The sequence below is a fragment of the Rhizophagus irregularis genome, chromosome 19, assembly GCF_026210795.1.
Source record: "Rhizophagus irregularis chromosome 19, complete sequence".
Classification (NCBI taxonomy): Eukaryota; Fungi; Glomeromycota; class Glomeromycetes; order Glomerales; family Glomeraceae; genus Rhizophagus; species Rhizophagus irregularis.
Window position 1 is genome coordinate 2,054,549 of NC_089447.1, and position 25,008 is coordinate 2,079,556.

Genomic DNA, 25,008 nt, shown 5'->3' on the forward strand with positions numbered 1-25,008 from the left:
TATCAAATTAATATAAATAAAGTATAAATCATTTTAAATAATAATTAAATAATAATTAAATAGTAATACAAAATTACAAATTACCGAATTTTTAAATTAATTTAGAATAAAACCTAAAATAAATGTTAAGTTTTAAAAAATAATAATAATAATTCTAACCATATTATAAAAATATTACTAATACAAAAGATTTAATTGTTCAAAACGAAATTATACACAAAATCATTAATTAATCATTTATTAGTTAGGGAAATGTCACTCAATTTTAATAAAAAAATTTCTTTTTTACGTGATAAAAAAAAAATGGGGAAAAAAAAAAAAAAGTGGGGAAATGGTTGAAAAATAAAACTTCCCCAAATTTGTTTACTTGTTTACGATTAAAAAAAAAATTGCCAATTAAACCGATTAACCAAAAAAAAAAAAATTTTTTAGATTTTTTTTTCGAAATTTTTTTTTGAATTACTGGTTTTTTTTCTGGTTAGATGTTTTGATCAAAGATTTATTAAAAAAAAAACCCATTTTTTATTAAAAATTGTTGATAACTCATTCTCATTGAGCAAATTATTTTTAAGGGGTTTATCAAATTATTAAGATCAACTACCAACACAAAAATTTCATTAAAGTAGGTTAATTCGATGATTATAAAGCAAGACTATTTAAGGATATATTTATTATTCTATTTAGATTAAACAAAGATGCCAACCGTCGATCTAACTGACGTAAGGTGGTAATCGAAAAAAAAAAACGATTAAAATTAAAATTTATGAAAAATATTGTCGTGTAACAATACCTTTTATATTACATCATTTATAAAAAAAAATGTCTTCTATTTTAAACATGCAGCGAAAAAAAAAACAAAGCAGTACAAGAAAATTATGCAAAATATTTTAGAAAATGAAGAAACTTTATGCCGGAACGATGAATTGCCGGAAAAAAAGTCCCTCTTTTGTATTAGAATAAGGCAAACTTTAAAAAAAAAAAAAAGGTCCCCTCGAATTTTAAATTTCTTCGTTGCGCGAAGATTGAAAATTATCTCGTGATTTAATTAATATCATGTAAGGAATTACACAAAACTATTATAGGCTGGGCTATGATTTTTATTCTAAATTCCTATTATAGACCATAAAATTTTTTGGCTTAAAAAAATCAAGGGATGATTTTTTATAAAATAGAAAGATTTGTAAAAAAGGGGGTTTGAAATTGTGAATACACGCTCTTTTTTATATCGGTCAATGAGACAAAATAATCGGGAATAACTCGAATCTTCAAGGTATGAGCTCATAATTTCATCATTACATGTATCAAAAAAAGTATATGCAAGGGAATCCTGAAAATCTTTCTTTTATTTGTACAAAGAATTATTAATAATAAAAAGTCAATTTAAATTTCCCGAATTATTATTGTAGATTAGTAATTATTAAAATTCATGCAAAAGTAAAAAAAATTAGTTAAGCAATTGAGATTTCGGGATTATCATACTTCGGAGATTCCTGCAGGATCTGCTCGCATTCATGTAAAATCATACTAAAAAAAGTTATACTTTTTTTTGGGGTGAAAAAAGATGAAAAAAAAAAAAATGTTTATCAAGAGTTTTTTGTTCGTTGTCTTTTTCATGAATAATACGAATAAGCAAATTGATTAAATTGAACTAACCAGGATTGTCACCAAGTTACTGACCAAAATATTTGGTGGTTGTGCAACACAGATTGGCAAAATGAAAAACACGCGTTAATTTACATAATCGAATTTTTTTTTGGTTAAAATTATTTTATTATAAACAATTTTGAGATATACACAATTTTTTGTTAAAATAAAATAAACAATATTACAACTAAAAAAATACGAAATATATACGAATATATACGAAGATATACAAAATCAATATAATGTTAATTATAAAATAGAAAAGAACGAAAAATGTTTTTATCTTTTTGGAGTGGGGGAAAACGAGATTATCGTAATTATTTGTTGAAATTATTGAAATTAAATTGATAAAAAAATAAAAAGAAAGAAAGAAAAAAAACTTAATGAATGAATTGGAGAAAACAAAAAGATTTTTTGTTCGCGTAAAATTAGGGTAAAATATAATATAATATAATATATACACATATCTATTTCGTTTATAATTATTTATTTTACTCAATTTGCCCCACACCCATAAACAAACCATCAAAAATATGTATGATAAAAAAAAATATATAACAAAGGTAAAAAAAAAATAAAAATAATTACAAAGAAATTGAAAATTTAAGTTCCCGTCCATAATTAATTAAAGAGAGAGTAAAAAAAAAAAAAAAATATTACAAGAAATAAAAAAAAAAATTTTTTTTTTTTTTTAAATTATAGAGAAGAAGTGTGCGTTAATTTATTTAGTTCTTTAATATGAATATCTAATCGAACTTGTAATTTCTTCAAATAATCGATTAGGCTTGGCATCACTTCAACGGATATTTTAAAATCTTCTTTTCGTACTTCATTTTCATTTTCATCAATGTTTTTAGAATGACGTGCCTTAAATTTTTCTTTAATTTTCTTACTAGGATCATATTGATTTTCTTTATCATCATCATTAAATAATTCAAGATTTTTGGCTTCATCTCCTAAACTGTCTTTAACAATTTTTTTAAATATTTTCAAATGACGTTCTGAAGGAATGCGTTCAATATCAACTTCAACGCGTTTCCCTCCACTAAATGTTGTTTCATTATCTTGAGCAACATCTGCAATATCAATAATTACATCTGCTTCTCCCCAATCTTGTTTGAATATATTTTCAAGATATTTGACTTTTTTGGAGCTTGGACGTAAGAATCCGTTAGTCCATCTTCTGGTTGTCTTTGTTTGTATCGTATAGCAAAGTTTTTCTTTTTCATCACGAAGTACTTTTAATTCACCTATATAAAACACAAAATCTCTTATATTGGAGATATCCATTCTTAATGAAACTTGAGATTCTTCAACTAATGATGGGACATTCAATTCATCCGTATTTCCTAAATCAAAATCTTCATCTTCATCCCAAACCTCACTTGGAGTTGCTATTTAAAAGAAGTAATTTTGTTAAAAAAAAAAAAAAAAAAAAAATTTGTTACAATAAAAAAAGAAAAACTTTTATTAATAAAAACTTACGTTGTCGATGATAAAGACTTGGGGAATAATCTTTATAATCTTTTACACTAATAGGAGGTAATGATTTACATCGGGTATGTCGTTTCGGAGGAGGAGGAGAATTTGATAAGGGTAAGGTGGAAGTTGACTTTCCCGCAGCTTTAGAAAGTGGTTCATCATATCCGGAGTCACTTTGTGCATCCCAATTTTCATCCTCTTCCTCTTCTTCAACAATTCCTGTTACGCAGCGAGGATTAAATGTACTACTCATAATTGATATTGAAGGGGAATTATCACAATGTTGTTGTGATTGATGAAGTGCGGCAGGTAAATTTGGTACGGATAGTGTCTTTCGATCACGATCATTCATAATATATAAACTAGTAACTTCGGAATACATGGATGAAATATCATCATCATCATCCGTTACTTGGTCTGGACGTATTACTATAGAAGGGGTTTTTTGAGAAATATAAGTTGAAGAAGACACTTTTGATCTTTTACTTTTTGAGCTGAATAGTTTGAAACGTTTCAAAGGACTTTTTGGTGATATATTTGTCGTAGTGAATGAAGAGGTCGAAGAAGAAGGGGTAAATGCATTAATATTAGAGCTATTAGAGCTAGTATCCATTGAAGTATTTGAAGTTCTACGTTTTTTAGATATTACTGGACGACCAAAAACGTATCCCATACTGGATGCTGTAACGACCGCTCCGGAAGAAAATGCTAGCTATTAAAAAATAATCGAGTACATTTATATATGAAATTCAAAGTTAGGATGAGTTTAACTTAATATGAATATCATATGAACATGCAGAAGAGAAGTAGGGGTCTTTTTCCTTTTTGATATTCTTTAATAAAAAAAAAAAAAGGAAAGAAAAAAAGAGCCCCTCCCCCTTTTTTATAATAACTTACCGAGCCTATGGCACTTTGTGAAGACATAACGAAAACCTTCCTTTTTTATGTGTTATATATGTTATATGCAAGCTATGGGTTATTTTTCTTTTTTTTTTCCCGATATTATTCAAGCTATGATACTTAAAAGGATATTTTAAAAACAAATAATATATATAAAAAAAACGGGAGTTTGGAAAGATAAAAAAAAAAAAAAAATAAAGAAATACAATAAAAATAATAAAAATAGAGCAAAATAATCCTAAATTTTTAATTTTTTCTTCGAAAAAAAAAAAAGTTGATATATTTATAAAAAAAAATTGGAGGGAAAGGAAAGAGAAATGTCGATGAATTATATCAATTGTAATCAATTGATAATTTAAAAACGATTGAATTTGATGATAAAATAATTCTTATTATAATTATTATAATTATGCTCGTTTATTGTATAAACAAGTTATTGGTTATTATTATTGATATTTTGAATATGTGATGTAACGTAAATTAATTTTCAAATTTGCGAAAAAAGATTTTTTTTTTTTTAATGTATATGCATGCACATGCCGTTTTCCCGAAACATTATCAAAAGTTTCACACAGCTTGGCAGGCTTACCTTGATAAGTTAACTTTGATAATTATCAAAGAGTCAACTTTTGGGTGATTGAAACGAAATTAGTAAGAAAAAGAAAAAAAACCCACAGCTGCAATTTGAATTATTTGTATTCGTAATTTTTTTTTTTCAAAAAAAAAAAAAAAAAATCAAGCTTTTAAAATAAAAAAAAATTAGGAGAAAAAAAAAAGCGGTAAAAGTTGAGTCTTTTATAAATAGGTTTTTTTTTTGCGGCAATTTAAATTGAAAAAATACCGAAATGCCTAAGGGATATATTAGGGATATATTAGGGATATATTAGGGATATTATTATAAAAAAAAAAAAAACATTTATGGAAATCATAGAACAAAAAAAAATTACAATTAAAATATTCAATTCCCCTTAACTTTTATTCTTTATTTCTTAAATGCTCCTTGTAAATATAATATAAATAACATAAAAAATATTTGTATTGTAAAAAAGAAAAAAGTATATTGTGGTGACGATCATGATGAATTTTAATTTTAATTTAAATATATGTATTGTGTCATAAACATAAGAAATCAAAATACCGCAGGGGATAGTGAAGAATATCACAGGTGGAATTTCCTATGAAAGAGTTGATGTTAGTTTATGATATCACGACCTACTATTATATATATCAGATCTTTTTTATTTATGTAATAAATAACCATTCTTGTATGAATAATCAATTTAAATATGGACGTTCATGTGACTTTTTAAAATATTCGAAATGGAGATGGGATTCCGGCGTAAAGACGATTTAGATAAATTAAATAATGTATAAATATGTCTTAAAAAGGCAATCGGTTATAAGTGGAAAGAAATGGAAAGAAATGGAAAGGAACGGATGGTACAAAATTACAGTACAAAATGCAAATGCAAAATGATAAGGACAAAAAAAAACAATGAATAAAAAAAAAACGAAGCAATGCAGTGTAATATGTAACAAATGTGATTTGATAGATTGACGAATTATTTTTTAAATACGCGTAAAAGAATTCATGATTAGAATTGATCGACAAAAGAAAGTTTAAGGTTCGTTCTACGATTCGACCCTAACTCCACATTTTAGTTTATAAAGGGGTGGGGGAAATTAAAATAATTGTGATAATTGTTAGGTATGACAAATTGAAATTCCCCGGCACATGAATTTTTGAATGTCAATTAAAATAACTTAAAATATACAAAATAATAATTCCAAAATTTTTTTCAAATATTTTTTTTTCTTTTTTTCTTATCGCGTGGAAGCGAATTCGTTATTTGGTGATGCAAAAGTTTACAAATTATGACATTTATTAAAAATAAAAATATGTTTAAATACACAACAATAAAGGGATCAATGAATTATACTATAAAAGTAATATTTAATAATACCATAAAGCGCGAAAAAATACCCTGAATTTCCGTGACACATTTAAAGGAGTGGGAATCGAGAATTTGTTTGATAATGAATGTGTAATCGATTTAAATGATAAAACGATGATATACAAAAACACAAATAACGCGAATCCTTGTCATTAAATAAATCATAAATAATAATCAATAACTTTTCGAAATAATAATATTATTATCGTCAAAAAGTCAAAAACTTTTGAATTTCTAAAAATTGAATATTTTAAATAATTCGGTAATATTTAGTTTTAAGAATTTAAAATCTAATAATGGAAGAAATTCTTTATATCCCTCAAATTCACTCATGGTAAATAATAAATAAATATTGTATGCAAGATAATGTTTTATTTTCGCGCTCTGCAGGCTCTGCAGCAAAAATCATGCCACAATAAGTGTAAATTATTATTTTTAGAAATTTTAGAACTTTAGAACATTTTGAACTTAAAAGATTCAACTTGAACAATGAAAATAAGAAAACCCTTATAATTTTGTGCAAGTATTTACAATTTGTATAACGATATAATAATATATTTATTTATATATATTATACAATAGTAATGTAATATTAGTAATTAGGTATGATAAAATTTACCTAATTTATACATATTTTTATATATTCAATATTTTAACATATATAATTTTTAACAAACAAATGATTTACATCACAATCTCAATTGTATATATAAAAATAAAATAAAAATAAAATAAAAATAAAAATAAAAATAAAAAATAAAAATAAATCAACAAAAAAAAAATCTTGGCTTTCATACCAACATAAAATTTTTTACATTTTGACATTTAAAGAATTCCATAAATCAATTCTGTCCTTCCAAAATATTAAATTCAATGACTCTATATTTTTACTATTATTACTAAATAAAGCCAATTAATTTAATTACCCTGACAGAATTTTCTTCTGATTTCCGTTATTTACTTTTTCTTTGGAATTGGAACGATTCCTACAATTTCCTTTATTGTTGTTTCTCAATGTGTTAATTGTAATGTGTGTAATTTGTACTATGTGTGTAATGTGTGTGTGTGTGAATTTCCCCAATTTTTATACATTAAGGCACGTTTTACTAAATTATTCCATAATAATGAAAACCTGTTTTAAGAAATATTTATTTTTATTTATTTTTTTTTTATTTATTTATAATTTTTTTTTTTCGGCTAATTTTGTAAATTATTTATTATTAACTGCGCCTTATCTTCCAAATAAATTTCTTTCATCCTTTCATAACTTTAACAAATTAAGTTAAGTAAACGGTTAATTTATTTGAACAATGATTCGGTTATTATTTTCCCTTTTTTTTTTTATTACTGCGCAAATCATTCGTCATGTTTTTGTAATTTGTTTATATTTTAATAATTTTAATAATTTTAAAACGAGGGGCGGAACAAAAGAACTTCCGAAGAATTTTTGCTTTGTAAAAAAATTAAGGAGTATGAAAATAATCATGGACTTTTAACTTAACCTAGTCATCTAGTTATAAGATAAACTTAATAATATCATGTGACTTTTAACTTTTATGGGAATTTTTCCCAACTTTATCATCATTACTATATAAAGTATAAATTAGAAAGGAAATCCTCCTCCACCACTAAAATTTCCTCTTCCAAATTCTTGAAATATTGGTGGTTTCACTTTAGAAGGTATTTGTTGTTTAACTTTTGGTGCTTCTTGACCATGTGGTAATAATTCATCATTATCTGGTCCGGCAATCGGTCGATGTCCATAATGATCAGGACGTGTTTGATCATCAGGTACAATAGGATCAAATCGTGCTCCAGGAGGTATGCTTCCTTGAGGTAATCTTAATTGTTGTGTTTGGTCATCGTTTTGTTGGATTTCTTGGCTTTCTGAACGAAATCCTGGATGTTGTGGTCCCATTATCATACCTCCTCTTTCTATTTCATCTCGTCTTGTTGGATCTGTAATTGATTCAAGTGGATTTTTTCTTGTATCAGTTTCTTTCGAGTTTGATGGTTGATTTGATTTATCTTTTTCTCCTAATGGAAAACTCATTTTTTTTGGGGAAAAAAAAAAAACATTCTGAGAATTCTGAGAATGTTGATGGATTTATAATTAAAAAAAAATTCAAACCGACATCATAATGATCAAATGATTTACATACTCATGTGTGGCGTCCGAAATTAAAATGAACTTTTTTTAGACATTTTATAGTAGACATATTTTTATTGATTTATTAGGAAATGATAATTTCAATAATTTCAATTTTTGTAGAATAAAGAGAATTTCAATTAATCTTCAATTTTTGTAAAAATAAAGAAAAAATTTATAGTAGACATATTTTTATTGATTTTATTAGGAAGTGATAATTTCAATAATTTCAATTTTTGTAGAATAAAGAGAATTTCAATTAATCTTCAATTTTTGTGAAAATAAAGAAAAAATTTATAGTAGACATATTTTTATTGATTTATTAGGAAGTGATAATTTCAATAATTTCAATTTTCGTAGAATAAAGAGAATTTCAATTAATCTTCAATTTTTGTAAAAATAAAGAAAATTTATAGTAGACATATTTTTATTGATTTATTAGGAAGTGATAATTTCAATAATTTCAATTTTGTAGAATAAAGAGAATTTCAAATAAATTAAATAATTTTCAATTTTTGTTAAAATAAAGAGAATTTCAAATAATTTTCAATTTTTTGTAAATTTTTTTTAGATCATAACCTTTTTTAAAAAAATTTCATATGTTATTTTAAATCAATCATATTTTTGAAAATCGGTTTATCAATAATAATCAATAATAAATTAAAATTTGGAAAATTTAAAAGATCTTTTTTAATTCGTTAATTCGTTAATGTAATTCCCTTCCAAAATTTCAGTTTATACTGGTGTAACCTAACCAGTTATGTACAATAAAAAAAAATTTTTTTTTCGATAATCAAAAAAAATAAATCAAAATCAGTTTTTTTTTTTAAATAATAATAATTAAAATTTATATATATAAAAAAAAAATGTTTCTTCTTTCACATAGAGTACAACGAACTATTATAACGAACTCTTTCAATACATTAACACGAATATTTAAACCACAGGAAGTAAGTTTTTTCTTTTTTTTAAAAAAAATTCTTCCAAGTTTTTACAATTTTTAAGCCATTTTATTAACCAATTAATAAATTATTCTTTAATATATATATAAAGTTACAAATTTCTTTTATTAATTTTCGTCAATTAACTACAATTAAAAAAAAGAAGGATCAGGATTCATCTCAAAAAGATTCAGATAAAAAGTATAAACCTCCCGCTTTAGGAGTTAACCCTGCTTATGATGAAGCACTTAAATATATTTATGAGGATAAAGCACAAAAATATGAAGAAATACGATTAATTGATATAATGATAGAAAAATTAATGAAAAATAGAAGAAAGTAGGTTCGTGATAATAAAATTTATTAAAAGGAAGAAGTAGTTCGGATAATGTTTTAACCCCACTATCAAAAATAACTTTAAAAAATTCATTATTCTAATAATAATTTTTATAAGTGAACAATTTGATCAAGAATTAAATGAACTTAAAAAGAAGAAATATAATTTACAAGTTTTAGCCGAAATAAATGATCCAGAAGTTCGATGGAATTTTAAAAATGGTAAAAGTAAGTTTTACTTTTATTTTAGTTTTGGTTTGATTTGATTTTGGTTTGGTTTATATTTTATATTTTTACTGATTTTAAATTTATAGTTGATATGAGTATACCTGTTTATCGTCATTTACGAGAGAAATATTGGAGAAAAGAACCTCTTCATAAATTGGTAATTAATAATTTACTTGTGATGAATTAGAATATCTTTTTGAAGTTGTTAAAAAAGTATCTCTTATTTAGATGCAACGAATAACACAAATGTATGTTGTTCCTGATGTATTCCCTACCTTGTTACCTATGATTGATCTTGAATTTAAATTTAAAAATGATATAATTGAGCCCGGTGTTTTTCTATTCCCCGCTCAAGTGAGTTATATAAATATATAATATATATAAACACATAAATACATACATATATGTTTAAATTTTTTCCCCTTTTCAATTAAGACAAGAAAAGAACCTACAGTGATTCTAAACAATTTTCACGAAGAAACACTTTTATACACACTTATCATGGTTGATCCAGATATGCCTGATGCATTGAATAAAACCTATCAAACAGAATGGCATTGGCTAATAACTAATATTCCTCTTAATGTAACAAAATCCGATATTTCTGGTGGTGAAGTAATTTTACCTTATATTCCTCCTCATCCACCTAAAGGAACAAAATATCATCGTTATACTTTAGCTATTTTAGAACAACCTAATAATCAAAAAATTATAATACCTGAAAATATGGGTCGTGTTAAGGATGTTAGAGAATTTATGAGTGATTATAATTTAAAGTTACGTGGTGCTTCTTTTTTCCGTGAAGTTTGGGATGAAGAAGTTAGCAAAATTTATGCTAATATTTTAGGTAATATTTAGAAGGAATTAAGTAATTTCAATTTTTTGCGTATTTAATTTATCTTTATAATATATATATATATATATATTTATTTATTTAGGTATCCATGAACCAAAATATGGTAGACAACCAAAGGTTGATAAATACTTGGATGAAACTGGATCGAAACAACAAAAATACACAAATCTTTAGAATAAATCATATAATTTATTTATCAAAATAAAGCAAGCATTTTTAAAAAGAAATACATATATTTTTTTATTGTTGCCTTAAGTTATATATAACTAAATTAAACAGTAATATTAAAGTTTGATTCAACAATATTCTTTTTTCATACTTACTAGAGGGGCGGTTGAATACAAACTAATTTACTGATAGGACATATGTAATTGATACATTTTATTAACGGAAATTATATCTATCAATAATCTATTTTCCAAATAATCACATACATCCTTATATTAACAATATAAAAATAAAATGATGGGATTATTTGCTATAAATACATGTGCCTTTTGATTATGACAAGCTTAACAGAACTGATTATACAAACGTCAAGAAAAAAAAATATAAAGATTATTATAGATAAGAGAAACTCTTACCAAAAAAAAAGTTTTAATATATGAAGCACACATTACCTTCCATCGATTGTTACAAACTATACATGTGACAAATGTTGTCATAGGTTCATCAGCACTTCGAGTCTGATGAATATTTATAAATTAATTTCGACTTAATTTCAACCTTTTGATTACAAAAAAAAAATCACAAATCACACTCACCTGCATTTGAAAATAAGTTGTTTTTCTTTCTCCACACTAAATATATAATTGTTTGATTATTATTAAATGAAAAAAATCTAAATCTGGTCCTCCAATTATAATGATGGTACTGACCTTTCCGCAACGAAACATGTTTGTTTCTGCTTGTGTTGGTCCCGCACCTCTTGCCTTGAAAAGGTTTGCTTGTTGAATTTCCCGATCTCGGGCTTTCTTTTCCTCAGATGCCATTTCCTTTTGTTTCGGGTATAATTTACGATTATTAAATGAAGAGGCATATATATATATAAAAAAGACTTTTATATAAAATATTATTTACTTCTTTAGTCATAACGCAAAATTTCTGAACTGTAATGTCTCCAGATACAACACCCTTTCTAAGACCTGGATTCTTTTTATCCTTGAGATTGGAAATCATACCACGCAATTTATCACGATATTGTTTTTCAGGTTCTCCATCAAATTGATCGAGAACCATTTGCTCTATTTTTTTAGCACGATTAAGAATTATGTCAATTCCTAAAAATTAAACAAAAAGTTAATAAAATACTTAGTAATTTACAAATATCAAATAAGTAATTTCTTATTACCATTGTTTGAATCAAATGCCAATGAATCATATAATAATTCTATACATTTATCACGTGTACTATCTCCTGTGCTATACCCGACATTATCTTTTTTGAAAGATCGGTCACCCTTATTATTAATAACTCTATCGTTTTCTAATTTTGGAGTACTCGGTGATGGTGAACTATTTTCACTAAAAGAATTCTCAAGTTTAGCCAAACTTGGGGAAGGGGTACTTATTTCTCCTTGAGAATTTTCACGCTTAATCTTGATCGAAGATCTATCGATAGGTTGTGGTTTAACAAAGCCACCATCGTCAACTTTGACAGTGTCAGAATTGGTTTTTGGTGAATAAATTGATTTTGATGGATCACTTTGTTGAACTGCAGTTTTCCATTTTTTAACAATATCTTTAGCGAGTCTTGCAATATCTGCGTTAGGGTGTGAACGTTGTTTTCCAATAAAGACTCCAATATCTGTCTTCTATTATCCGATTAATTATAATCGGAAATAACATATTAATAACTTTCATTATTTTTAAACATCTAAAAAATAACTAAAAGCTTACTTTCAACAACTCTTTTGTTGCAACTACATCATCGTTGAATTGCTTCATTATTCCAAGGATAGCCTATATTATAAATATGAAATATCTATATTAAAGACTTATACTTAAATTTTTGAAATATGAAAAATTAATTTAGGAAAAAACAAAAAGCTTTTCCTAGATTTCATATTAACAGTTAATCATTTACAGAGGTCTTCTCTTCGCTGATCGCTTTGGCTAACGATTTCTTTAATTGTACTACTTCGTCGATATTCATGGTAATTCAAAATAACTTTTTGAAAGGAAAAGTTCGTAATAAATATTTATGAGACCAAAAAAAAGAAGGTGAGAGAAAGAAATTGTAGCAGCTTTTTTTGAACCGTTATTAAGAACATAATGATCTACGTTTTAATTTATATTTATTTCTTGTATTACGTATATTACATAAGACTTCATTTTGATATTTTGTACATAGCATTCAGGGATTACAGCCAAAACGGGATAAAACTCGGTTGTAGCGTGTATAATTAATAAAATTTTCAAGATAATCTATTATTTTATATAAATTGGTTTTAAAAATTTTCGATTTGTTAAAAAAATGCCCAAGAAAAGTAAACATAAAAAAAAGGCGCAACAAGAAGACTTTAAAGTAAGATTATAAAATACTAAAAGTTTTATAATATCAATGATTTATTCTTATTTTTTAACTTGAGAAGAAACCGAAATTGAAAGTTGGAAAAAAGAAACAACAAGCTAGTAATTTTACGGATACTTCTTTTAAATCGCGAGGTATACTTTATTATCTTTTTCAAGTTGTTTCATATTTCTTTATTGAATCAATTTAAATTTTAATAAATAAATATATTTATAGCAATATCTTTGCCAAGTCAAAGTATTACCGAAGATAAATCGAATGAAATAACAAATTCCAGAAATTTAACTTTAAATGAACTATTGACACAATTAAAACATTATAATTCTGGAATGCGAAAAGGTTTGCTTTACTCAATGTTATTTATAGTTTACTTTGCAAATAAATCTATTAAGGCTTTAACTCTTTATTTATTTTTTTTTTTTAAAAAAAAAAGATGCTATCATAGGTTTAAAGGATTTTTTTCGCGTTAATCCGCATATTTTATCACAATCTTTATCCTTAGTTGTGAATTCTCTTTTGCGATTGTTAATTGATGATGTAAGACATACTTAATAATTTGTTTTTTAAAAAAAAGTCGCGGCACATTAAATTAATTTTCAATTTTTTTTTTATAGAATAAATTTGTGAGAACGACATTGTTGTCATTTTTTACAGAGTTTTTTATACCCATGGAAAAAGTAAGTTACTTATACTCTCTTTAATTAGGTTTATAATACCTTATCATTCGAAGTTTATGTTTTCAAACATGTCTTGTAGTCGGAACTGAGACCTTTCCTTCCAATCCTAATTATATATACTTGTTCGGCAATTACACATATTTATGAAGATATACGTGCCGATTCAATCAAGTTTATGGAATTATGGCTTAATATTGCACCCGATATCATCGTAGATGGATTTTGGCAACGGGTAAATTCCTATAAATTTTTAATCTTTTAAATACATCTAATAAAAAGAGATTTTAATTTACAAGGTGGTACCTAATTATATTGGACTTTTAACGACTGATTCGAATACGATAGTTACCAATTCAGGTGATTAAAAAATTATATATAAATTTCATTTACTTATATTTTTTTAATTTAAATATATTAAATATTTTTCTTTTAGCATCCAGTATTGTTACACCTTTGACCAATTCACAAAATCAATTTTGGTCGCATGAAGTAAGTAAATAATTTTAATCTGTAATATATATGTATTTTTTTTCTTTTTCACGCTATTTCTTCATATTTACACTGAAACTAATTTTAAGTGTGTATCAGGTTAAAATTGAAATTTTATCGAGTTTCTATAAACTTTTAAAATATGGTTTAATTGATGATGATGATGATTCAATGTAATATACATGTGATTGTCTAATATATTTTTACGCATTTAACTTGGGCTAATTTATATAAAAATTTTTGGTATGATTATCAGGCAATTTAAACAAAATGTTTCAATTGATTGGGAACAAGTTCATGGAAAGGTTAGTTATTAAAATAATGTTTAAAAAAGAGTATAAGTATATATACATTAATTAATATATTTTAATATAGGTCGAACTTTTACCTCCACATCCGTTGAGATTATCTCTCCTACCACATTTGTCTCAATCAAAGTCAAAATATACTATGCAATTAAATCTGTTCAATAATTCATCATCCTTAATAGCAGAAAATAAAAATGAACGGATTAACATTAGCAAAATATTATCGCGGAATGAAACGAATAAGAATATAGAAGAAAATTTCGATGTTTCAACTGTCCAAGGTCGTTTATCTGGTGCAAAGGTTCGATTTATGTTAATTATTTACACTTGTGCGTATAGTTATTTTATTCTAAAGATTTTCTTTGAATTAGGATCTTTTAAGTGTCATAAACCCAATTCTCCTTGCGATTTGGTTAGATACCGCACCATCAATTCTCGGTACGATCTCAATTAATCAAAATTCTCACTCATTAAAAATAATCCATCTTGTACTAAAGATTATGGTCGTACTCTGGAGGTCAACGATAAGATATGAACTGATAAATCAGGTTTGTTACATAAAAAAGGGTTCTTATCATATATCCACATGTAACTTATTCATGATTCTATTCAAATAGGAATTTACGGACAAACAATGGATCGAGTCACAATTAAAGCAATTACTTAAACATTATGTAGTTTACTTTCCTTTCGGTGCTGAATCCATGAGTATTCATGATGAGAAGGTTTGTCGCTTAATTTTTCTTAGATATATTTTAATTGATTATCGTTAATAAAAAATTATTTATTTCGTATTATTTACGTTTAATTGTTATAACAATTGTGTTTATATAAATATTATTTAGGTTGAATCCACTTTGCAAGAAATGAATTTAATATTTTGCGAATTAACATCATTCTTTTTGAAAATATCCACGTTAAAAAATAAAGAAATGGATTCAAATAATGATAAAAAATCCTCTCATAAAAAAAGGAAAAGGGCTGAAGTTTCAAATTCTTCTGAATCTCAACCACTTTGGATAGAACAAGTTGTAGAATATATTTTACATGCTTTAGGTTTTGAGGTATTTAAATTATATTAATTATTTACATAATTTTATCAAATATTTAATAATCTTTTTATAATTTAGTCAAACAAAGCGCTAATGACATCATCAACTAGTGATTTCAAGGCTGATCATTTGAAAACTTTATTACCAACAATAAAGAGTTTACTCAATTGTTTAGAAGATGATAAGCAAGAATCTATTTTCAAGGTAACTCATTTTTAATAATGAGATTATCTAAACAAATCAAGAGTTAACTTTTAAATTTCTTTTAGGCAATTCTTGATTATTCAAAAAGATGTCGCTCTCAATCAACAAAAAGAATCTTTATAGATTTCATTTCGAAATTGTTGATGGTATTTATTTATTTTATTTTTTTTTCCTATCTTTTAACTCTTTTAATTTATTTTAACTATTTTTTTTCCCCCTCCCAGTTGCAAGAAACTTCACACTCTAAAGGTCTTTTTCGCATATATAATGACACTTCACTTGCTGAAGAAATTCAAACCTGGGCATTGAATTTACCTAAATTATTATGCGAATTGAAAACAAACAATATTGAAAGTATCGAAACGAGTCAGGTATATAATATATGATTATTTATGTATTTAAATTTTATTATATAAACATTAATGAATCTTCCTCAATCTAGAAAATTCTTCACGTTTTATGTGACTTTGCAAAAAGAAGTGGTAAAGGAATATTTAATGATGAGGTAATATGTTTGTCTCATTTTTACTATAAAACATTCTCGCGTGATAATTCAAAAATTATTTTTTCGCAGATTATGATACAAATTCAAACGGCACTAATCCCTTTCCTTCACGTGGACTTACCTAATAAAGGTGTGTGTGTGTTTATATATTAAAACTATAAGACTATGATTTTCAAAAATTGATTATCTTACAATAGAATCTTTACTTATTTCAGGACCACTCTTCGGACCTTTCATTTATTTACCACAAAATCTTCAACGAAAAACCATAGATTTCCTTTTCTATTGTCCAAAAATTATTGATAAAATGAAATATGCTTTGGAGAATGTTCTAAACAAAGAAGAGACCGAATCCATCAGAAATTATGCGATCTCTTTGTTATATAGGAAATTTTAATTTCATTATAAATTCTTATAAATTTATAAAAAAAAAATTTCAATAAAATTATATTAAATTCACTTAACGTTTATATGTATTTGTAAACGAAGAAAAAAAATTATTATACATGTTCTTATCTTATTTCTAAAAAAGTTCAACAATCATGAGCCTTTGCAATTATTATACATTAAACTTATTAAGCTCTATGTGAACTTTTCTTAACGCATATTATCTATGACATAAGGAAACAAGATTAAGAAAAAAAAAAAATGTTTAATGCTTTTAAAGTCCAAACAAGTGTTAATTATTATATAATATATCTTTTTGTAACCAGCCGTATAAATAACTATATACTGCCCAATTAACAATCATAATGAATTAAATGTACTGAATACTCTCTACATTCAGTCTTTTTCTAATATTTTCTCTTTCTTCTCTTTCTTCTCTTCAATTTTGCTAGCATCATTATTTTCTTCTTCGTTTGATGTTGAGCCCGATGTTCCATTTGTTGAAGGAGACGGCATCTTTTTCTTTTCTGATGATTTAGCTTTTTCAGCAATAATATTACAAAATGTTTTCACATTAGCATTAACCCATTGCACCACGATCGGTGTAAATATTCGAATTTGTGTTTTGCACCACTGAATAAACAGCTGACCATGTTGTTTCACAGATTCAGGTGCATATTTATGATATAATGGAACTACAAATATTATTTCAAGTGATGATAAGAATTCCGAAAAAAAAATCCAAGATGAAAGATAATGAGAAATAGATGTATTTCTTCTTTTTACCTGCATCCCTTTTAGTTTGTACCACTTTTTTAACAAATTTGCGGCAAACTAAAAACCAGAAAGGTACACTTACCGATCCTACAAATATTATTAATTTTAAATGAGAAAAAAGACATTTTAAAAATGTATAATAAAACGAAAATTAAACAATAGGCACGTTTAAACTTAACCTGATGGTGCAAATGGCATAGAGAAAATCCAAGATATTGGACTAAACCAATCTTGTGGAAGATAAAAAACTGGCGAGGATCGATACCATATTACCATAACAATTTGTATACCATTGGTAACCACCCATAAAAATGTAGTAAATTTGATTTCAAAAGATGTTTTTAAATAACCTAATGACGTTGCTGTATAATATTGGAAATACTCTCAGTATAATATATAATGAATTAAATTAAACTTATTATTGAAATAATATTACTGATTTTTTCTAATTCGCTCATTTTGCTATCCAATTTGCGTCTCAATTTGGCCCATTTAGCAAATTGATCCTATGATAAAAAAGTAGTAGATTAAATGTAATAATCGCGTATTATTTTATCAAAAAGGCCAAAATATAAATAAAAATTTCTAATAAATATATGTTCTAATACCTGAGAACTTGTTCTTGCTAAATCATGTTTAATAGTCAATATATCTCTCTTAGTTTTTCTCTGTTTTTGGACTCTCTCCCTTTCAAAAGCATTTAAATAAACGCCATATGCCTACAATTTAATAAAAAAAAAAGTTATTATCGTTCTATAATAATAATAATGATAGAGCACAGAACATACCAAACTCGCGATCTGCGAATATCCGAACCAAAGAATAAATTCCGTTATAAGGACAACTAATGCAATGGCAAGGGCTAAGGACATTTTACTATGAGTAGCATGGAAAATTTGGTGTTATAATAGTATTAAATATTAAATAGTAGAAAGCTTCGTTAATGACGCGCTAGGATATAAGGGATGCTTATAAAAAAAAATTTTTTTTTTTTTGACAATAATCGGTCGGATAATTTACCCTGATTTGGTTAATTCGATGAAACAACGTTTTTATCGGGCCATAGCCCATAGGTTTAGTGCGACTAATAATAAAGGACTTTTTGGATCGCTTGAATTTATCTACTTTATTATTTGTGAATGACACTAACAGTCACGTGAATTTATGTATTATCACATGATAACGAATATGTTATACCTTCTAAGTTCTAACATCATTATTATCAATCAAATTCGAGAACCTTTAAATTGGATGTCCTGAACAAAGACATAACGAGTATAGCAGACTGACTATGTTATTATATGCAAAATATGACGATAATCACTCATTCTAGTTAGATTTTTTTGGAGATAAAACATTCCGTAATTCGTTTATTCGAACATCAGCCTTAGACAAAAAATGATTAAATGTTAACAATAGATCACAATATAAACCAAAGATATAATATTTGATTCATACCAATTGTTCCTCATTTTTTTTCGCTGGGTCAAAGGGAACGCTACAATTAACGATTCCTTCCAATGTAATATGCCAGCCGGGTCTTCTTTTAGCCAACTCTTCAGCAGTTTTATTAACTATTGATTTCCCATCGCCAGTAATCCAAGCACAATACCATCGATGTTCTAGTTCAGTATCAAACTTAAGATCAAGTGATACCATTATGTTATCATTAACATTGCTATCACTAGTATCCTCCGCAGTCTGTTTATTATTATCTTCATTATCCCCTTTGTCCTGTTGTTGGATTTCTCTCTGTTTTGCTATATTCCGATAATTAAATAATGCGCATTTACGAAAACAGAAAGGACACTTTAGCATATCTAAGCCGTCAATTAATTCATATTCCCATCTAAATAACGACAAACACCCCGCAGCTGCTAAAATGTCTCGTTCAACTGTCTTTGACTCTTGAGGCATCACAGAGATTATAGTTTCTATAAACTCCTCAGTCTGGTTGAAAAGGTCAGAATTTGCTATGCTTCAAATGAAACACTTAATCATTGAAAAAATGACTTACTAATTCTGTCTTTATAATCGGTAATTTGTCGTTTAGTTGTATTAAAGACAATGTACGTGCCTGAAATTCTTTCAAAATCTCTACATGGACGGAAAGTGGTATCTTGTATATATAATCTAAGTTGTAAATATACAACAAATTAAAAATTCGGTACAAAAATATATATTATTTCTGAATTAAAATTATTAAAATTTGACTTTCAAACCATCGCAATGACGCTCACGCCATGGACAAGTAATTGAGTGTGCACTGGTCAATCCTTTGTGATATTGTTCTATCAAACGCTCCTCTATAAAAGCAGAAAAAAAGGTTAGCAGATTAACTATTTCAAAAATAAATAAATAAAGTGTGTTATACCTAATTCAATATCGGGTACTATTTTCACTAACATACATTCACCACAATATTCACATTTGAGCCAATCTTCACCAATATTAATCCAGCCATATTTTGCGCATTCTACGGGACTTAAAAGATCCGGTTTAACAAACCAGGTTGAATCGTATAAAATATTAAGAATCATTAATTTATATCATTCTATTATTTTTTATAAATTGATTTTTAAAGGATATCATAAAAGTCGCAAGCCGACGCATAAAATCATTTTTATCTATTGGATTATATAATATTTTTGTTTTATCTGGTGAAGTAGATTCGTCATTTGGGGCGAGTTTGATCTGTTTTATTCTAGAAAAAGAATAAGAAAAAATCGAAAGAATAAATATAGCAGATAAAAAAACAATTTTTGGATACCTTGGTCCGGATGTTATTTCAGACTGACCAGATTTACTATGGTTTTTCGATTCTCCAGTAGTACTTTCAAGCAAAGCAGAAAATGCTCTTTTAGTGGCCTTTATTAACTCTTTATCTGCCATAATATAGTATTTACTTATCGAGTTATGACTGTATATACGTGTAAAGTCATGTGATCCGATTCAAATTAATGACGCGTTTTACAGTCAAACCTCTGTACCGAGATAATCTATAATAAAAAACCGCGTTGTATCGATATTGTATATAATTTCGCGATGTAACGTATACCGATACTTTTTCTTGGTGACTTGGTCCCTTTATAGTAGCATATATTAAGATGTACTGATATTTTAGCTACACTAGTATTAATTCGGGCCAGTACTATAAAGTTGGACCAAGTAAAAGATTTAATTTGAACCCTTGCGGTTTATTTTGCCGAAATTTGATTATTTTGGCCCATTAATCGGGTGGCATTTGCTCCGCATTATGAATTACTCGTAATATATTCAATGTATTGATATTTTTTTCTATCGGTATCAAAGGTCTGACTGTCCGCTAGTCTGATAATAGACGTGATTTACAGTAATTGTGTACCGATAATTCAATGTACCGATACTTTTTCCCTAAAACAACCTCTTCGGTACATAGAGGTTGGACTGTACCTGGGGACTATGCAAGAAAAATTATAATAATATGGAGTCCTAATAATTATAGAGAAAATAGTTCTCTTAATATCATGAAGTTGCGAGACTAATTTCACTTGAGCCTAGTTTCGAAATTTGCTTAATGTATACTCTTGGGAAAGTTGTGTTTTATCATCTATATCCATCTGTTATTTTTAATAAGTAAAAAACTCAGGTAGTCGTCATTGTGCTCAGCCATTAATGCCAACTAACTAATATACTGATATGTATAATACTCAAATTAAATTATGATGCGAAAACATTAAAAATTAAAGATTAATTATAATAAAATTGAGTTTATTATCAGTGATAAGAAAGAAAACTTCATTTTTTTATTGTAGGATTTAACATAAGCCACTTAAAAGATTGTGTTAATCATAATAAAAAAAAATTATGAAGAGTTACTCAATGATCAAATCGATTATCTTCTTATTTCATGATTAAAACCTATTAACAAAAATATTTAGTATTTAAGCCGGTTTTTTCGGCAATAATAAATCGATTAAAGTACATACTTGGCAAATTTTTTTGATCCCTTTTGTATTTTTTTCTGAACTTTAAGGACATTAAAGCGTACGGTCTTGGAAAGAGGTCTATTATAAGCCAAATAAATGACAAAATTTTTTTTTAATAGAAATTTAGTCATTTCCTATCAACTGTATAAATAATAGCGTATGTCCTAGCAAAGTCAATAACATTATAATAAATTTACTTACCGGCACTGTCCCATAGTCACCGTATCGCCGGGCTAAATTATCGACAAAAATATGTTAATAAAGAATAAAAAATTTCCAAAGTACCTCTAATAAATACCTGAACACCAATAAATGCTGGCGATAAATGAGCAGCCACATTCCTATGACGTTTTTCATAACGGTTGTACTTTTTAATATAATGCAAATATTCCCGACGGACAATGATAGTCCTTTTCATTTTTGTAGAAACCACAACTCCGTTCAAAATACGACCACGTATGGATACCATGCCAGCCCAGGGACATTTTTTGTCTATATAATGTCCCTCAATGGCCTCTTTTGGTGTCTTAAAACCGAGACCTACATCCTTATACCAGCGAGTATTCTTTTTCTTACTTTTACCCTTCGTAATTAATTTGGCACTTGTGAAAATATTGGGTTGTTTTTGAAAAGCCCTTTCGATCTGATTAAAATTTTATCATATAATATCAGTTACATTATTTATAACATTAGCATTATCCCACAAGCATTATCTCAATTTATGATTAAACGGTAAACAAGCATACTTGTTCAGACATGTTGCTTAAAAGTCCCTTAAGAACAGGCCACAGAACGATTTTGTAGAAAAAGATTGATCGAAAGAAGTTTTTTCTGATAATTATTTGAGAGTAATTTGCAATTTGATTGGATGATCAAAAAAATTGTACATCGCAATTTTGATTGGATGTTATTTGAGCTAAGATACTGCTATACAGTATAATTTTGACCAGAATTAAACTTAAGTACCAGAATTAAGGGTATTAATCGAAAGTAAAATTTTTATATCTAGCAAAATACCTGTCTTTTAAAGTAGTACACTTAAAAATGCAATGCTAGATGGTAATTTATTCTTTCAAGTTGAAGTACATTGGATATTCCAATTATAATTCAATCTGATTAAACTATTAATATAAGTTTTAAGTTTTAATTAAAATATTGATATAAAATTAAAAAATTTTATACAAAAATTATATATTGTATAAAAATTAATAAAAATCAAAAAAGAGATTTTTTTGAAAAAATTTTTTGCACCAATTTTATTATAAAATAACAATATAAGTTGTTTTAAAGTAAAGTTGCAGGTGAAATTTACAAATTTAAACAACTATTTAAATTGAAACTATTTAAACAGTTTTGCTAAAAAATATTTAAAAATAAAAATTGCAAAATATATTAAATATAACAAATTATGAAATTTTATTTAAACAATTTTATTATTATATAAATAATATAATAATTTTATTGTTTAATTTTTTTTTATTAACTATAATACATTTGTTAGTTTATTAAAACTAGTTTATTAAACAAAAAATACAAAATATTGCCAAATAAAAGTATTGCTATAATTCTAACATTATTAACTAATAAACTATCTGTTATATTTTAAAATATCTGATATGTATACTATCAGATAGACAGGTTGTATCAGTGAGTAGTAAATGTATAAATATCATATTCTTAGCTAAATGGCCTCACGTCTTTATTTTTGTTTCGTTTTTCTTGTCGCTTGGCAGGTCCCCTGTTAGGGTTATTGCCAGCCTTTTTATTACCTTTGGGAGGCATTTTAATAGTAAAATAAGAGATGTGTTAATACGAAGAGTAAAAATTTCTTCCGCAAAATTTTTGACCAAGGATCTACAAGAAAGAGTTGGCAGATCAGGATCTAAGTCACACTTTCGGCAGATTGGTCCATTTTTCAGGGGCTCAAAAAATTGTTTTTTGTAAATATCTCGGCATCCAGTAGTCCAATTTTGATGAAATATTTTTTAAATTGTAGAGCTAAATGAGAGCTACAAAATAAAAAAAAAGTTCATTAAAATTGAATTACTGGATGTTGAGATATTTACAAAAAACGATTTTTTGAGTTTCAGCAAAAAGGGGTGTTTTTGGCCAAAAGTCCATTATGACCTTTATATTAGATATCCGGGGTCCTGGTAAACTGATGTAAATATTAAAGACCTATTATATCCAATAGTCTAAAAGTCTTATTTATATATTACATAAATGTTATTTATGTTATATAACTATTATATGCTTATCTTTAATTAATCTATCTTTAATTATATCTAGTATAAGAAATAATATTAATATTAATGTATTTTCTATTACTGGCAAAATTATTTATAATATAATTTATTTTATTCATCATTACTATTGTAAAAAATACTTTAAAAAGAATTATTTACTTATTAAAATAAGCATAATCATAATTCCCAATATTATAATATGAGTAAAAAGTTTAGTATATTATAAATATTTGTTTAAATACTAACTTCTTATTTAAAACAAAAAAAAAAATATGTAAAAGCAATCAAATATTTCCAACTTATAAAAAATCCTTTAATTGAAAAGTTTAAAGATCTGCAACAAATTATTGATTCCAATTCATATCACTTTTTTAAAGTATTTGAAACTAATTATGAAACTGGAGAACATAAAATTTTTGTAAAAGATCTCAAATAAAGATCGTTAACTGTAAGTATTTCTTTCTATTTGTTATGTTTTGTTATTTTAATTTGATATTAATACTATTTTGATTAAGTTATGCATATTATTATACAATTATATATATTAACAGATATTAACTAATTAAGATCTGAATAAGAAAATATGCACATGTCGAAAAGTGAAAAATCAGGCATCAATCAGTCACCAATCAGGCAATTTGCTAACTTTTGATTCACTGATCAGAAAAGGATGAAATATAGCTTATTGGAATTATTTCAACAAGACGAATCTAATGGTAGTAAAATAGCATTTTTAGGATTATTAGTTAATAAAAAATTAAATAAAATATAAATAATATATTTTATTTTTATATTTTACTTAATTTCTCATCAAGTATTAATACTAGAAATGCGATTTTACTATCATTAGATTCATCTTGTTGAGACGATTCCAATGAGCTATATTTCATCTTTTTCTGATTACTGGATCAAAAGTTAGCAAACTGCCTAATTGGTAACAATATTTAGTAAAAATACCAATCAGTCACCAATTAGTTACCAATTAGTTACCAATCAGCTACTTGATTGGTAACTGATTGGTAACTGATTGATGCCTGATTTTTCACTTTTTGACCTGTGATGTGAATGAATGATTGAACCTAATGATTTTAATGAAAATGAAATTTCAGTGCTTTTATTAGTACAATCTTGGATTTGTACTATATACAAGAGCCATTTAAGAGATGCAGTTTTTAAGGCCTATAATTTAAATAATAAAACCAGCAATTAGAACAACAGGATGAATTGGAAGATCTGAAATAACCAAATACATATAATGTGACTAATATTTTGACTAATTTATTAAAAATATATGAAGATGATAATGAATATGATGCAAATATTGGAAAGGAAGGAAAAGAGAAGAAAGGAGAAGAGGAGGTAGTAGTAAAG

The 25,008-nt window shown here is 26.2% G+C and overlaps 8 protein-coding genes across 8 annotated transcripts; 2 read left to right on the top strand and 6 right to left on the bottom strand.

Annotated features, from left to right (window-relative positions):
* Nucleotides 1-1,755: 1,755 nt before the first annotated feature.
* On the bottom strand, nucleotides 1,756-4,050 carry OCT59_010998 (uncharacterized protein; the record flags this gene model as incomplete). The annotated part of the gene is made up of 3 exons (XM_066136230.1): nucleotides 1,756-3,038; nucleotides 3,130-3,838; nucleotides 4,024-4,050. The coding sequence occupies 3 exons, from the start codon at nucleotides 4,048-4,050 to the stop codon at nucleotides 2,341-2,343; spliced, it is 1,434 nt and encodes a 477-aa protein (XP_066000878.1). The 3' UTR covers nucleotides 1,756-2,340.
* A 3,125-nt stretch (nucleotides 4,051-7,175) lies between these two features.
* On the bottom strand, nucleotides 7,176-8,054 carry OCT59_010999 (uncharacterized protein). Its single transcript, XM_025314027.2, has one exon. The coding sequence runs from the start codon at nucleotides 8,032-8,034 to the stop codon at nucleotides 7,585-7,587; it is 450 nt and encodes a 149-aa protein (XP_025186134.2). The 5' UTR covers nucleotides 8,035-8,054; the 3' UTR covers nucleotides 7,176-7,584.
* Nucleotides 8,055-8,996: 942 nt separating this feature from the next.
* OCT59_011000 (mitochondrial 54S ribosomal protein mL38) lies at nucleotides 8,997-10,665 on the top strand (the record flags this gene model as incomplete). Its single annotated transcript, XM_025314026.2, has 7 exons — nucleotides 8,997-9,080; nucleotides 9,184-9,410; nucleotides 9,526-9,635; nucleotides 9,722-9,792; nucleotides 9,864-9,989; nucleotides 10,071-10,482; nucleotides 10,574-10,665. 7 exons carry the CDS (start codon nucleotides 8,997-8,999, stop codon nucleotides 10,663-10,665), a joined length of 1,122 nt encoding a protein of 373 aa, XP_025186133.1.
* Nucleotides 10,666-10,853: 188 nt separating this feature from the next.
* Nucleotides 10,854-12,646, bottom strand: OCT59_011001 (uncharacterized protein; the record flags this gene model as incomplete). Its single annotated transcript, XM_025314025.2, has 8 exons — nucleotides 10,854-11,012; nucleotides 11,112-11,177; nucleotides 11,256-11,291; nucleotides 11,370-11,486; nucleotides 11,572-11,771; nucleotides 11,843-12,305; nucleotides 12,391-12,453; nucleotides 12,578-12,646. The coding sequence occupies 8 exons, from the start codon at nucleotides 12,644-12,646 to the stop codon at nucleotides 11,004-11,006; spliced, it is 1,023 nt and encodes a 340-aa protein (XP_025186132.1). The 3' UTR covers nucleotides 10,854-11,003.
* Nucleotides 12,647-12,967: 321 nt separating this feature from the next.
* On the top strand, nucleotides 12,968-16,717 carry OCT59_011002 (uncharacterized protein; the record flags this gene model as incomplete). The annotated part of the gene is made up of 20 exons (XM_066136231.1): nucleotides 12,968-13,018; nucleotides 13,086-13,158; nucleotides 13,241-13,363; nucleotides 13,458-13,561; nucleotides 13,639-13,701; nucleotides 13,781-13,933; nucleotides 13,998-14,058; nucleotides 14,135-14,190; nucleotides 14,290-14,363; nucleotides 14,447-14,495; nucleotides 14,566-14,799; nucleotides 14,870-15,046; nucleotides 15,116-15,223; nucleotides 15,344-15,562; nucleotides 15,629-15,754; nucleotides 15,820-15,900; nucleotides 15,979-16,125; nucleotides 16,197-16,259; nucleotides 16,329-16,389; nucleotides 16,475-16,717. The coding sequence occupies 20 exons, from the start codon at nucleotides 12,968-12,970 to the stop codon at nucleotides 16,654-16,656; spliced, it is 2,205 nt and encodes a 734-aa protein (XP_066000879.1). The 3' UTR covers nucleotides 16,657-16,717.
* OCT59_011003 (uncharacterized protein) lies at nucleotides 16,701-18,382 on the bottom strand. Its single transcript, XM_025314024.2, has 6 exons — nucleotides 18,212-18,382; nucleotides 18,032-18,142; nucleotides 17,860-17,929; nucleotides 17,603-17,785; nucleotides 17,433-17,510; nucleotides 16,701-17,341 (listed from the first exon to the last, which is right to left on the bottom strand). Exons 1-6 carry the CDS (start codon nucleotides 18,293-18,295, stop codon nucleotides 17,043-17,045), a joined length of 825 nt encoding a protein of 274 aa, XP_025186130.1. The 5' UTR covers nucleotides 18,296-18,382; the 3' UTR covers nucleotides 16,701-17,042.
* A 370-nt stretch (nucleotides 18,383-18,752) lies between these two features.
* On the bottom strand, nucleotides 18,753-20,315 carry OCT59_011004 (uncharacterized protein; the record flags this gene model as incomplete). Its single annotated transcript, XM_025314023.2, has 7 exons — nucleotides 18,753-18,809; nucleotides 18,882-19,373; nucleotides 19,441-19,556; nucleotides 19,646-19,729; nucleotides 19,798-19,942; nucleotides 20,013-20,127; nucleotides 20,194-20,315. The coding sequence occupies 7 exons, from the start codon at nucleotides 20,313-20,315 to the stop codon at nucleotides 18,753-18,755; spliced, it is 1,131 nt and encodes a 376-aa protein (XP_025186129.1).
* A 543-nt stretch (nucleotides 20,316-20,858) lies between these two features.
* On the bottom strand, nucleotides 20,859-22,235 carry OCT59_011005 (40S ribosomal protein uS17). The gene is made up of 5 exons (XM_025314022.2): nucleotides 22,138-22,235; nucleotides 21,690-22,034; nucleotides 21,593-21,624; nucleotides 21,392-21,469; nucleotides 20,859-21,323 (listed from the first exon to the last, which is right to left on the bottom strand). Exons 1-5 carry the CDS (start codon nucleotides 22,147-22,149, stop codon nucleotides 21,317-21,319), a joined length of 474 nt encoding a protein of 157 aa, XP_025186128.1. The 5' UTR covers nucleotides 22,150-22,235; the 3' UTR covers nucleotides 20,859-21,316.
* Between the last annotated feature and the right edge of the window lie 2,773 nt (nucleotides 22,236-25,008).

Excerpts from the sequence above, each read along its gene's own strand:
- OCT59_010999 (XM_025314027.2), bottom strand. The coding sequence starts at position 8,034 with ATGAGTTTTCCATTAGGAGAAAAAGATAAATCAAATCAACCATCAAAC.
- OCT59_011003 (XM_025314024.2), bottom strand. The coding sequence starts at position 18,295 with ATGTCCTTAGCCCTTGCCATTGCATTAGTTGTCCTTATAACGGAATTT. Across the intron at positions 17,511-17,602 it reads TATGCCATTTGCACCATCAG|GATCGGTAAGTGTACCTTTC; the intron begins GTTAAGTTTAAA and ends TAATATTTGTAG. Across the intron at positions 17,342-17,432 it reads ACAAACTAAAAGGGATGCAG|TTCCATTATATCATAAATAT; the intron begins GTAAAAAGAAGA and ends TAATATTTGTAG.
- OCT59_011005 (XM_025314022.2), bottom strand. Across the intron at positions 21,625-21,689 it reads CAGCATTTATTGGTGTTCAG|CCCGGCGATACGGTGACTAT; the intron begins GTATTTATTAGA and ends TCGATAATTTAG. Across the intron at positions 21,470-21,592 it reads GTGACTATGGGACAGTGCCG|ACCTCTTTCCAAGACCGTAC; the intron begins GTAAGTAAATTT and ends GGCTTATAATAG.